A 12,858-nucleotide genomic window follows, 5' to 3' on the forward strand; every position below is an offset into this window, starting at 1 on the left:
GAGATATATTTTTACATCTGAGCACTTTCAATGTAAAATGAAATGAACATTCCAGCAAAGAATAAATATACAAGAACAGAATATAGCACGTAAAAGCTATTATTTATATATTTTAACCAGACTCTCAAGGAAAAGTTCCAGCATTAGTCAAGTAATGAATCCAAGAACACTGAGAGTACTTATGAAATAAGGCAGGAGTATTGTGTCATTCTGAAGTTTTAGAAAAAAACATTCTGTCATAGATGCTGAATTTGGGTATTTGACACTGATGGTGGCTTGCTATATTTTTTTAAGCAGCATAGCATCCTAACAAAAACAAGAATGAGTTCAAGTTTGTCTTAATCCAAACCTAAAGTTTAATTGTTGATAGAAAAAAATGTCAGTTCAGCCAAGCCAAATTACCTGAGTCATTGAAATGTGCCTTCCTAACAGCAATTTGAGAAAATTACGAACCAACAGTGGTGCTACTGTAAGCATTTAATGTTGCAGAAGTGCTCCATCATACTACTTCCTTGTTTTCGTTTAACTAAACCATTCAGAAACTTCTAATTGGGCGTGCCTCAAAATACGTGGGGATTACTTTACTAGAGAAATTTAGTTGCCAAATTTCTCATACTTCTTGTGCAACAAAATACTGTAGCTTACTTATTTTGACAGTAAATTTGAACTAGAAGGAACAGGTTTTGCATGAGTTTTCAGCATTGACTGTGCTATTTTTGGAAATGTTTATCTTATCTCTAGCTCTACAGAAACCTATGTAGAGTTTAATCTTTCCCCAACTTTTTATTGTTTATGCATTGTTTGAGAGCTGATAGTGCTTGATCTTTTCAGAAAGTTTTATATGAAGACTTGAAGATATTTCCCTCCTTAATTTACCCCCTTCTTGATGCACATCATTCCTTTCTTTTTAATTTTTCATACATACATACATACATACATACATACATACATACATACATACATACATATTTCCCTTTGATAAAATGTTTGCTTTTATGAAAAAATAGAAGAAGTATATTTATAGGTACATATTGAATAGCTGATCTGTACTTTCATGTGTACATTAACTGGAAACAGATGATTATTGTTTTCTTTCTTTGGCCCAGCAACTAGAAGAGGCAGCCGCTCGAGCCTCAGAAGAAGAGACAAAACGTCTGCAGACTCATATGGAATTACAAGATCGATTCAGTCTTGAACTGGAGAGAGAAAAAATGGTACATGTCAGCAAAAGAATGGGATAACTCTGATGTGGTTTCTTTAATGATATATTAACAGCATGCACATGTTTGGACAAAAAGGCTGCAAACTTTCTTCTTCTCTTCCATGGAAATAGGCAGCACGGCTTGTCCTGAAGCATTCATTCATTTCTTGTTTTCTAGGTAAGACAGAAAATGGAAGAACAGGTTGCTCAGAAATCATCTGAGCTTGAGCAGTACTTAGTGAGAGTCAAAGAACTTGAGGAAATGTATAATCAGCTACAGGAAGCTTTGGAGGATGAGAAACAAGCCCGTCAAGATGAGGAAACTGTCAGGAGACTTCAGGCCAGGTCAGTGTGTAATTTGATAGAATTGGATGCTAAGGCTGGCAGTCATTTATGTTCCAGAGGAAGGATGGCAGAGACTATAGAAACTGTAGACTGTCCAAGTAACCTAAATATCATTGCAATAGTGGCGAATATCTGTAGTTTGGGTATAGGATGAGGGTGAAGTTTTGTTTTCCGAACTTGTGGGTTGGTTTCCGAACATTTTGTTCGGAAACATTTGGAAACCAACCCACAACCTCAGAGAATGAACCTTCACCCCTAAATATCATTCTTACATTTAAAAAGAATTCTCTGTCCTTGACTCATTCTAAAGGATTGTTTCCTTCTTTCTGCTTCTCAGCATATTAAGTACCACAGAGATGTAAACAAAATATATCATGTGGAGTTGTTTGTAGACCAAAAAGTAAGTTGAAGCAAATGTATGAAGCACATTTAACTGACGTACGGGTAGTCCTTGACTTATGACTCTTCATTTAACCATGGTTCAAAGTTACAACAGCCTTGGAAAAGGACATACCACCCATCCTCGAAGTTATGGCCATCTTACCTCCTCCATGTTCACATGATCATAATTCAGATGCTTGGCATATGGCTTTCATTTATGACAGGCACAGAATCATATGGTCACAATTGCGATTTATGAGCTTCCCAGATGACTTCTGACAAGCAAAGTCAATTGGGAAATCTGAATTCAGTTAACTGCCATATGATTTAGTTAACATGATTTGCTTAATGACCATGGCAAATCTCATAAAGTTGGGTCCAGTTGCATAATGACTTGTTTAGCAACCAAAATTCTGGTCCCATCTATGGTCATAAGTCAAGGAGTACCTGCAGATGCTAAATGGGGTAATGAAAAAGGAAACCACTTACCATATGTGTGGGATGCTTTCATTTCTGAATGTGGTATCTTGATGGACTTGAAACACAAAAACGAGCAATTTCCATGGAACTGTTTTAGGTTATGCTTTCTTAACTATTTAGCTCATGTAGGAAAGGCATACATGTTGTGTCAGTCCTGAATTAATATGTCTCCTTGGTTACTTAATTTTTTTTCTAGACTGCTAGAAGAAGAGACAACCAAGAGAGCAGAGTTGGAAAAGTGGCACTTGGAACAGCAACAGGCCATTCAGGTGACTGAGGCAGAAAAGCAAGAATTGGAAAACCAGAGGAAAATGAAGGAACATGCTCTACAGGTCGCCATGCAGCAGTTGGAAGAATTGGAATTGGAGAGGAAGCAAGCCTTTGAACAATATGAGGTGAGCTATTGTAACCTTCCTAGGATTATACGAAGGGACACTTCGCAAAATGCATTAATATGCCTGAAGCATTCTTCCTTGAAGGGTGAAGGCAATTGCATTCCTCAGAGGGCTCAGTGTGGGTGCTGTAAAGCTTTCCCAAGTCATCTCCATAAGCATGTGTGCACAACAGCTTGTCATCAGTCACCTAAATGTGTTCAAGTGTTGGTAACTGGGCTATCTAAGTCATTTGATTATACCTTCTTTGAGACACCAGACTGCAGAGTCTCTGACCACTTCACAGAGTTGAATCATTTCTTATTGGGCATTTATGTTTGTTCTGTATACGCAGACATAATAATAGATATTAACTGAAAATTATCTATAGAGAATTACTAGTATAAAACATTGTACCAGTTTGGTACAATAATAAAATGGGCAGAGATGGATCAAAGATAATTGTAATTCAAAGCCATATCAGGAATAGATTTAGGAAGTTGATAAAATTTGGTAAATTTATCGTAGCTATGAAAGCATGCCTATAGGGATATACAATAAAATTATGTCCTAGTAATTGATGGGTAACTTAACAGCAGCTAAGATTGGCCTTGGGCACTGTGAATACATGCTTTACAAATGTTTGCAATTATGTAGTCCTTCATGTGCTGACCTTATCTGATCCCTGCTCACATCCAGGTAAAAACTTAAAAAGTTCAGCTTTTTGTAATCTTGGGGAAAGGTATTCTTTTTGTGCTGTTTTGAGAATCTCTGTTGAAAAAAAATGTTTCTGTATAATGTTGGTGTTAATTCTGTTTCAGGAGGTAAAGAAGAAATTGGACGTAGCAGCAAGCAAAACTAAAAATTGGAAAGATAGAGTAGCTCATCATGAGGGATTAATTCGATTAATTGAACCAGGTAGGAAACAACCCTTTATTTTGTGAATCAGCACTCATACTGTTATTTTTATCTTAAATAACCATTATGGTTTCCAAGAAGTCTGAATATTACTGAGTCAGCCTAGGCTGCACTTCCTGTTTAGTGTGTGCTGTTGTCTGGAGAAACGTAGCTGAACCAAATTCTGAATAAAAGAAAGGAAGTCAATGCAAACACTGCCAGCTGAGATTTTTAGGTGCCTTCAAGTCAAATTTCTCATTAGCCTCATCATGACATAAAGCTGTCAGCCTTAGCTCTTGAGGTTTAGTTACAACATTTACGTTATTTTGATTATTCTGTCCTTATTTATTATTATCCAATTATAAGTGCTGTATAAGAGATGCATTTATGTTGCATCCAGGATAGAATCTTCTATATACAGTATATACAAAAGCCAAGTACCACTCACTTATCATGAAATATCCAGAACCGTAAAGTCTACAAACTTGAAATTTGGCACATATATTCCTCTTGGCTTCTAGGTGCTCACTAAGAAAGGATTTTTCAAAATGACCATCAGATCATTAGTATTTCTTATACAGTAATTAACACACTCTGATGCTAAGGAGTTCTACTCTCCTTCCCCACCTGAAACTCTGTTCTAACTGCCATTTGCCTTATATTAGCACACTCTGATACTAAGAGGTTAAACATTCTACTCTCCCTCCCCACCTGAAAAGAACTCTGTTCCAACTGCCAGTTGCCTCACATTCCATTACCTCAGTTCAAACTGGCAGACGTTCCACTCTTTCACTCAGGAGAGGTCTGAGGCTCCTTATGGTACTAAATGTCAGTACCTCACTAAAATGTCTACGCCTTCCACCTATGGAACTGCTCCGGACCCAAGGCGGTGGGGGTGATATTCTCTTATGTGTTTCAATCATTGACTACCACTGAGTCAACTGATAGTGAACCAAATTTCTCTTGCACAGCCCTATCACATATTTTGGTCGTGAAGCATGGATATACAGCTAGTAATGTATATAGGTTTATCTCCTTTACCCTTTATTGGTGCTGAACCCCTGAAGGATATTTCTTATGGTTTATCTTGAAAGAACAATGAAGTTCAGTTTCAGGTTTTTAATGGAATTTAACCAAGCAAACATGAGTTAAACAACCACTGAGTTAATCTACCGTATAAAGAGTACAAGCTCTTGATTCAACAGGAAATTTTCAGTCAAGTGAATTATATTATTGTTGATGGCATTAAAATGCAATGTGAACATTATTGTCTAATTATAATTTATCAGAAAAGATAATGAAAGACTGTTCACAGCAGCTTTGATATGTCATCATTACTAAATGTTTTAGTAGTTGTTTTAAATTTAAATTAAACATTGTATTGAGTGTGATTTATCATAACATGGAAAACTGATAAATCAAATATATTTTTATATCCAGAAGATAGCTTAAATCTATTTAGATATGTCACTTATATGTATTTTTGCATCCAACATGTATATTATTATATACATGTATATTAATATTTGTATATTATTATTATTATTATACTACAATAATAATAATTAATTAATAATAATAATAACAACAACAACAATAATAATAAAGTCACCGAAAATCAGATGGTCAAGACCTTGTGGGATTTCCATATACAAACGGACAAAATACTGGCGCATAATACACCAGACATCACACTGGTTGAGAAAAATAAGGTCACAATCATAGACATCGCAATACCAGGTGATAGCAGGGTCGCCGAGAAGGAACATGAAAAAATCGCAAAATACCAGGACTTAAAAATCGAAATTCAACGACTATGGCAAAAACCAGCAGTGGTAATTCCAGTGGTAATTGGCACTCTGGGTGCTATTCCAAAAGCACTGGAATTACATTTAAAACAGTTAAAAATTGACAAAATCACCATCAGTCAAATGCAAAAAGCCGCACTGCTTGGATCTGCACGCATATTATGAAAATACGTTACAATGTCCTAGGCCTCTGGGTGGGGCCCGACTAGTAACCAATGCCAAATCTGGTGAAACAACTGGCCGCTGTGATACAATTGTATAATAATAATAATAATAATAATAATAATAATAATAATAATAATAATAATTTATTAGAATTTCTAATAATGTATTAGAAATAACAACTCAGATGGTCAAAAATCGAGTTAAAAAGGTAAAGAATTGGACATCACCTGGAAAGGACCAATTACATGGTTTCTGGCTCAAATATCTGACCAGTTTACATGCAATATTGGCCAGGCAACTGAATGAAATTTTACAAAAGGGCCAAATTGATGAATGGTTGACAACTGGAAAAACATACTTGATTCAGAAAGATGCAACTAAAGGAACAACACTTGAAAACTACAGACCAATAACATGCTTGCCAACAACCTTCAAATTACTCACAGGCATTATTGCAGATAACATGATGGATTATTTGGAAACAAACAACATCTTGCCAGTAGAGCAAAAAGGCAACAAAAGAAGGAGCAGAGGCACAAAAGATCAGCTTCTAATTGATAAAATGATATTAGAAAATTGTAAGAAAAGAAAAACGAACTTGAATATGGTCTGGATTGATTACAAAAAGGCATTTGACTCACTGCCACATAGTTGGATCATAAAATGCTTAGAAACAACTAGCATTAGCAAAAATATTACATCCTTTACTGAAAAGGCAATGAAACAATGGAGAACTGAGTTGGCAGTAGGGAATGAGATCTACGGAATGGTTAATATCAAGCGAGGAATTTTCCAGGGTGATTCACTTTCACCTCTTCTCTTCATCATCGCAATGATCCCACTATCAGTAATCTTAAAAAAAATGAAATTAGGCTACCAAACAGCCAAAGAAGCTGAAAAAATTTCACATTTACTATATATGGATGATTTGAAACTCTATGGAAAGTCAGAAATAGAAATCCAATCATTGACAAACACAGTCCGAGTATTCAGCACCGATATTTCAATGCAGTTTGGCATGGAAAAATGAGCCACTGTATCCATAAAAAGGGGCAAAATCACTGCATGCGAGGGAATTGAAATGCCCAATGGCCAATTAATTAAATGCAAAGAAAATGAAGCCTACAAATACTTAGGCATTCTGCACTTGGATAACATCAAACATGGAGAAATAAAAACTATTGTCAGGCGAGAGTACACCAACAGAGTTAGGAAAATTTTGAAATCTAAATTGAATGGTGGAAATACAATCAAGGCCATAAATACCTGGGCAATACCAGTTATAAGATACACAGCTGGTATAGTTAACTGGACACAAGCTGATTTGGACCTTTTGGACCGAAAAACCAGGAAACTAATGACAATGCACTACAGTTTACATCCACGTGGTGATACCGATAGACTATATCTGCCCTGAAAATCAGGTGGCAGAGGATTATTACAAGTGAAGCAAACAGTTGAAGAAGAAAAACATGCACTGGCTGATTATTTAAAAGAAAGTCAAGAACATCTATTAATCGAAGTAAAGAACAAAAATCTACTGAAGGCCCAATAGACGAAACAAGAATACAGAAAAGATGTGATAAAATCAAGAATGGAGAGTTGGCAGAACAAAGCACTGCATGGCCAATTTCTGGAAAAAATAAAAGATAAAGTGGACAGTGAACAAACTTGGTTATGGTTAACAACAGGTACATTAAAGAAAGAAACGGAGTCACTAATCCTGGCTGCACAAGAACAAGCTATCCGCACAAATGCCATTAAGGCCAAAATCGAAAAATCCTCTGATGATGCCAAATGCAGACTTTGCAAAGAAGCTGATGAAACTGTTGATCACATACTCAGCTGCTGTAAAAAAATCACGCAGACTGATTATAAATTGCGGCACAATTCAGTAGCACAAATGATCCATTGGAATTTGTGCAAAAATTATAATATTAAAACAGCAACAAACTGGTGGGAACATCAGCCTGAAAAAGTCACCGAAAATCAGATGGTCAAGATCTTGTGGGATTTTCGCATACAAACAGACAAAATACTGGCGCATAATACACCAGACATCACACTGGTTGAGAAAAATAAGGTCACAATCATAGACATCGCAATACCAGGTGATAGCAGGGTCGCCGAGAAGGAACATGAAAAAATCGCAAGATACCAGGACTTAAAAATCGAAATTCAACGACTATGGCACAAACCAGCAGTGATAATTCCAGTGGTAATTGGCACACTGGGTGCTATTCCAAAAGCACTGGAATTACATTTAAAACAGTTAAAAATTGACAAAATCACCATCAGTCAAATGCAAAAAGCCGCACTGCTTGGATCTGCACGCATATTACGAAAATACGTTACGACGTCCTAGGCCCCTGGGTGGGGCCCGACTAGTAACCAATGCCAAATCCGGCGAAACAACTGGCCGCTGTGATACAATTATATAATAATAATTTAAAAGAAAGTCAAGAACATCTATTAATCGAAGTAAAGAAGAAAAATCTACTGAAGGCCCAACAGACGAAACAAGAATACAGAAAAGATGTGATAAAATCAAGAATGGAGAGTTGGCAGAACAAAGCACTGCATGGCCAATTTCTGGAAAAAATAAAAGATAAAGTGGACAGTGAACAAACTTGGTTAGGTTAACAACAGGTACATTAAAGAAAGAAACAGAGTCACTAATCCTGGCTGCGCAAGAACAAGCTATCCGCGCAAATGCCATTAAGGCCAAAATCGAAAAATCCTCTGATGATGCCAAATGCAGACTTTGCAAAGAAGCTGATGAAACTGTTGATCACATCCTCAGCTGCTGTAAAAAAATTGCGCAGACTGATTATAAATTGCGGCACAATTCAGTAGCACAAATGATCCATTGGAATTTGTGCAAAAATTATAATATTAAAACAGCAACAAACTGGTGGGAACATCAGCCTTGAAAAACTCACCGAAAATCAGATGGTCAAGATCTTGTGGGATTTCCGTATACAAACCGACAAAATACTGGCGCATAATACACCAGACATCACACTGGTTGAGAAAAATAAGGTCACAATCATAGACATTGCAATACCAGGTGATAGCAGGGTCGCCGAGAAGGAACATGAAAAAATCGCAAGATACCAGGACTTAAAAATCGAAATTCAATGACTATGGCACAAACCAGCAGTGATAATTCCAGTGGTAATTGGCACACTGGGTGCTATACCAAAAGCACTGGAATTACTTTTAAAACAGTTAAAAATTGACAAAATCACCATCAGTCAAATGCAAAAAGCCGCACTGCTTGGATCTGCACGCATATTACGAAAATATGTTACGACGTCCTAGGCCCCTGGGTGGGGCCCGACTAGTAACCAATGCCAAATCCAGCGAAACAACTGGCCGCTGTGATACAATTGTATAATAATAATAATATAATTTATAGGCTGCCCAATCCTGAAGGACTCCGGGCGGCTTACAAAAAGATGAATTAATTTGAAAATTAAGGTTTGGCTAAATCATTTTATTAATATTATTTGGTTTATTTATAATCATTTTATTCATTTATTTCAAACCACCTTGTTATACATAAGGATCAAAGGTATTTTAAAAATATTTTTATTTAAATGCTTTTGATTGGGCACATTTTTAATATATTTTCCCCAGCTATATTTTCAAATGACTAATCATAAAGCAATGTTTGAACTAGATTTTAGCACATGTATTAAATTAGGTTTAAATTACTAAATCTAAACTATTATGTCTTATAGGTTCCAAGAATTCCTATTTGATCACTAACTGGGGGCCGGCGGCCTTCACTGAAGCTGAACTTGAGCAAAGAGAGAAGAATTGGAAAGGGAAAAGGGACACGTCTGATTAGGAAACGTGGCTGAAATACAATTGAGGGCCATACAGATCAGAAATCTGATAATTAAATAATCAATTTACTGCATGCTAGTCAAGATACTTAAAGAAATTGAATACAAAAAACAAATTCTACCGCACAACATGAATTATAACAGAATTTCTGAGAGAGCTAAATTAAAGTTTACATAAACTGAATAATTGTGTACAGTTTATAAAAATCTAAATGCTGTAATTTGAAGTGTGTTCTTTTTAAATTTGGAATTGGACAAGTTGAATGAGCTAGAACATATTGGGAATATATTGTTAACATATTGTTTCTAACAATAGAAAACTGCGAACGTACCCATCTATTTTTATACCTGGGGCAATAAAAGCTTATGTGAACAGTAGGAAGATTGTTATCTTTGGTAAATCCAGGCCAAAGATACATGGAGATACAGCAGTTTGAACCAATATGTCAGGATATTAGTGGTGCACTGAATTAGTGTGTGACTGAAATACTTTCCCCATATAAATACAGAATATATTCTCAAGTAGTAATTTTTGACTCTTAATAATTCTGTAGTTTGAAAGGGAGAAAAAGAAAGAAAAATTGAACACCTCGCAGCCTTCTTTGATTTTTTTTATCATTACACTAATAGCATGAAGCCAACAGATAGCTGAATATCATTTTTGATTTTGTTGAGAGATGGTTAGGATCTTGATCCAGAAATACATGGTCTAATCTTGACCATATGAACATATTTCTTCTGTGAAAATATGCATAGGGTTATCCATATGGTCAACCAATTGATTACAACCAATTCAAATTAATAATCTATCCTCGTTCACTAAATTTCCTTGATTTCATATGTAGTCCAGATACAACGAATAATTGTTAAATTATTTTGCAGGTAAATGTAGCATTAATATATTAGACTTAAAAGTAATGAAGTTTATAATATTATCAGTAGATTCTCTGTAGCTCAACTATTTCTGAAGTAGAATATTACTTTGAAAAAGATCAGCTAATCAATTGTAGAAGTCATTAGGAGAATCATGCAAATGCTGTCAAATAAGTGCCCATTCATTTAATTAAAAATGACGGAACTCTCTTATTAATTGAGTTGAAATTAGGAATATATGCAGCATCAATAATGCTGACTGAGTTGGAAACTTCAAAATTTGGGCCTTTTTAAGAAAAGAAGCTAGATAGGTAGGCAAAACTCATCTCAAACATCATCTTCCCAGGAGGAAGTTATCTTGGATATTTGTTTTTAAACTGTGTTGTGCTTTTGTTAATGAGATTTGGTGGGGGTTTTTTGTAAAAAATTGTGTCTAGAAAGGCAAGATACTAAATAGTGAAATAACTTTCAAAATAAGAAATGAGCAACTATTGATGGATTACAACAGTGTTAGCTTCTTTGTGTAGTTTCTTTTTTTTAGGAGTGATATTGTATCATGGAACTGCCTTGACTATGATCACTGAAGCCACATATCAAAGGAAAAACTACTGGCTTAAGCTTTGGGGTCTCCACAAAGAATGGAAATAGGCCACTTAACATTGATGGAAATAATTTTGTATATGCAAAATAGCCTATCAGAATTGCCATCTGAAAGTTGGACTGTTTTATGGAGCTACATGGGAGGCATCATTGAAGGCCATCAAAGTGAAGCATCAAATTGAGGCTTTGCACAAATCTCCATTTTTATTTTGTTGTGTTTTTCTAACTGAAAAGTGTTTATAAAATAAGTTCAACCTGTTTAATGAGTATTATAGTGTAATACTAAGTTTTCTTAAATGTGCAGTTACTGTACAGTAATCATGACTTTTTATGCTGTTGATATATAAACATTCTAGTTGGATAGGAACCAATAATACTGTACTAGGAGTGTTGTATTCTGGTACATCCTGAGAAACCAGTTGAGATATATTTATAATATGAAAACTACCAAATCATGATTGTTAATTTACATTAGTTAAGCTATTTGTTGTGCTAATTACGGTTGGACCAAATTAAGAAACTGCCAGTTTTTCATATGTTCCATTTTGTTTTTGGTTTAGTATTTGTTAAAATAAATAAAAACAACTTTAGTATTTGCATATTTATTCCATCTTATGTTTGGCTTTCAGTTGGATAGATTATTAAATGCAAATGTAAATATTTCTTTCCCTGTTACAGCCACGCTTTCTCTTTCTTTATGATAGTTAATATTCATGTAGGAAAGAGATGTCTGACAGCATAGGCTAATATTCAGCAGGAAAATATTTATTTTTGATGGCTCCTTTCTCTACAGCTTTTGGTAAAAGTAAGCTGTATGACATATTAAGCCGCTATAGAGTTTAACACCACCCCTTCTTGCTTAAATCCCTATCAAATATCCTCTTAACGGAAACATCCCCCCTCCCCCCCAAAAACAAGGGGGAAAATCAGCTTTAAAATGTATGCCTTTTAGAGTAACTTCACTACTGTGTTCTTTTGTGGCCCACAGAACTCATTTAAAAATACCTGGATCATAACAACAAAAAGTATCCCTTGTAAGTTATGTAAGAGTTGTGCTGATAGATTGAGATAAACATGTATTCCTCATTAAAGGACATGAATGAACAGATACTATAACTCAACCCTGTATAATATGGATTCCAATGATCTTAGTCCTTAATTCACAGAGGCATTTTGTGGAGAATGATATCAGGTAGATGGAGAACGTAGGAAAACTATGTGATGAGATAGGCTTTTTGCCATTATTATTGGTTGTGATTTACAAAGATTCCCCCCCCTCTCCCGAGTTTGGTCAAATGTCTTAATTCTTCTGAGCAGTGCAATATTCATTAACAGAGTATATTCTTTGTAGTTGGTAGATAGTCAGCTAAATGATTTCAGGAAATGGATCTGTAGTTAAAACTGCCATGTGTTGAAGATAACCCTGAGCTAGAGTACCATTCTCACTCAATTTTAGACCAATTTTATGATAGAGCCCAACACTCTTACCCCTCAAATTCGCAGGGCCTTTAGCTCCATTTGATTTTGTACTTGCTTTCAATTTTGTTCTTCCATTTAACCTACTTTTAATCAGATAAGACTTGCTGAGCTCAATGTGAGTCATCTTGATTAGAAAGGGGATGTGGCTCTTTAGTGAGCCCTTTCAGCATGTCAGTTCTACAAATTTCACATCAAATGAGCTTTGCTAGATATTGTGCATATTAATTAGTTCATTCTACCACAAATTGTCTATTTTATATTGTAGAATATATATATGCTGGTCTTGTTGTATTCGGGTCTTTTCCCGTGTAAGATTGAGATTGTCTTGGCAACATTTCAGCGAGGTCTCACTCGCCATCTTCAGGCTGGATTTTGGGCTTAAAGTGTGATCGGAGCTGCCGTTT

At 35.5% G+C, this 12,858-nt stretch overlaps 1 protein-coding gene across 1 annotated transcript in view; it reads left to right on the forward strand.

Moving 5' to 3' along the window:
* The window catches only part of SWAP70 (switching B cell complex subunit SWAP70), a 41,172-nt gene extending 29,598 nt beyond the window's left edge, over positions 1-11,574 (forward strand). Inside the window, exons 8-12 of the mRNA XM_032223248.1 lie at positions 1,107-1,214; positions 1,380-1,546; positions 2,604-2,802; positions 3,600-3,696; positions 9,395-11,574. Of these exons, the coding sequence (XP_032079139.1) occupies positions 1,107-1,214; positions 1,380-1,546; positions 2,604-2,802; positions 3,600-3,696; positions 9,395-9,504 (681 nt within the window). The 3' untranslated portion in view covers positions 9,505-11,574. The remainder of the gene's footprint in view (positions 1-1,106; positions 1,215-1,379; positions 1,547-2,603; positions 2,803-3,599; positions 3,697-9,394) is intronic.
* The last annotated feature ends 1,284 nt before the right edge of the window (positions 11,575-12,858 follow it).

Source organism: Thamnophis elegans, chromosome 1, assembly GCF_009769535.1.
Source record: "Thamnophis elegans isolate rThaEle1 chromosome 1, rThaEle1.pri, whole genome shotgun sequence".
In the NCBI taxonomy this organism is placed as follows: domain Eukaryota; kingdom Metazoa; phylum Chordata; class Lepidosauria; order Squamata; family Colubridae; genus Thamnophis; species Thamnophis elegans.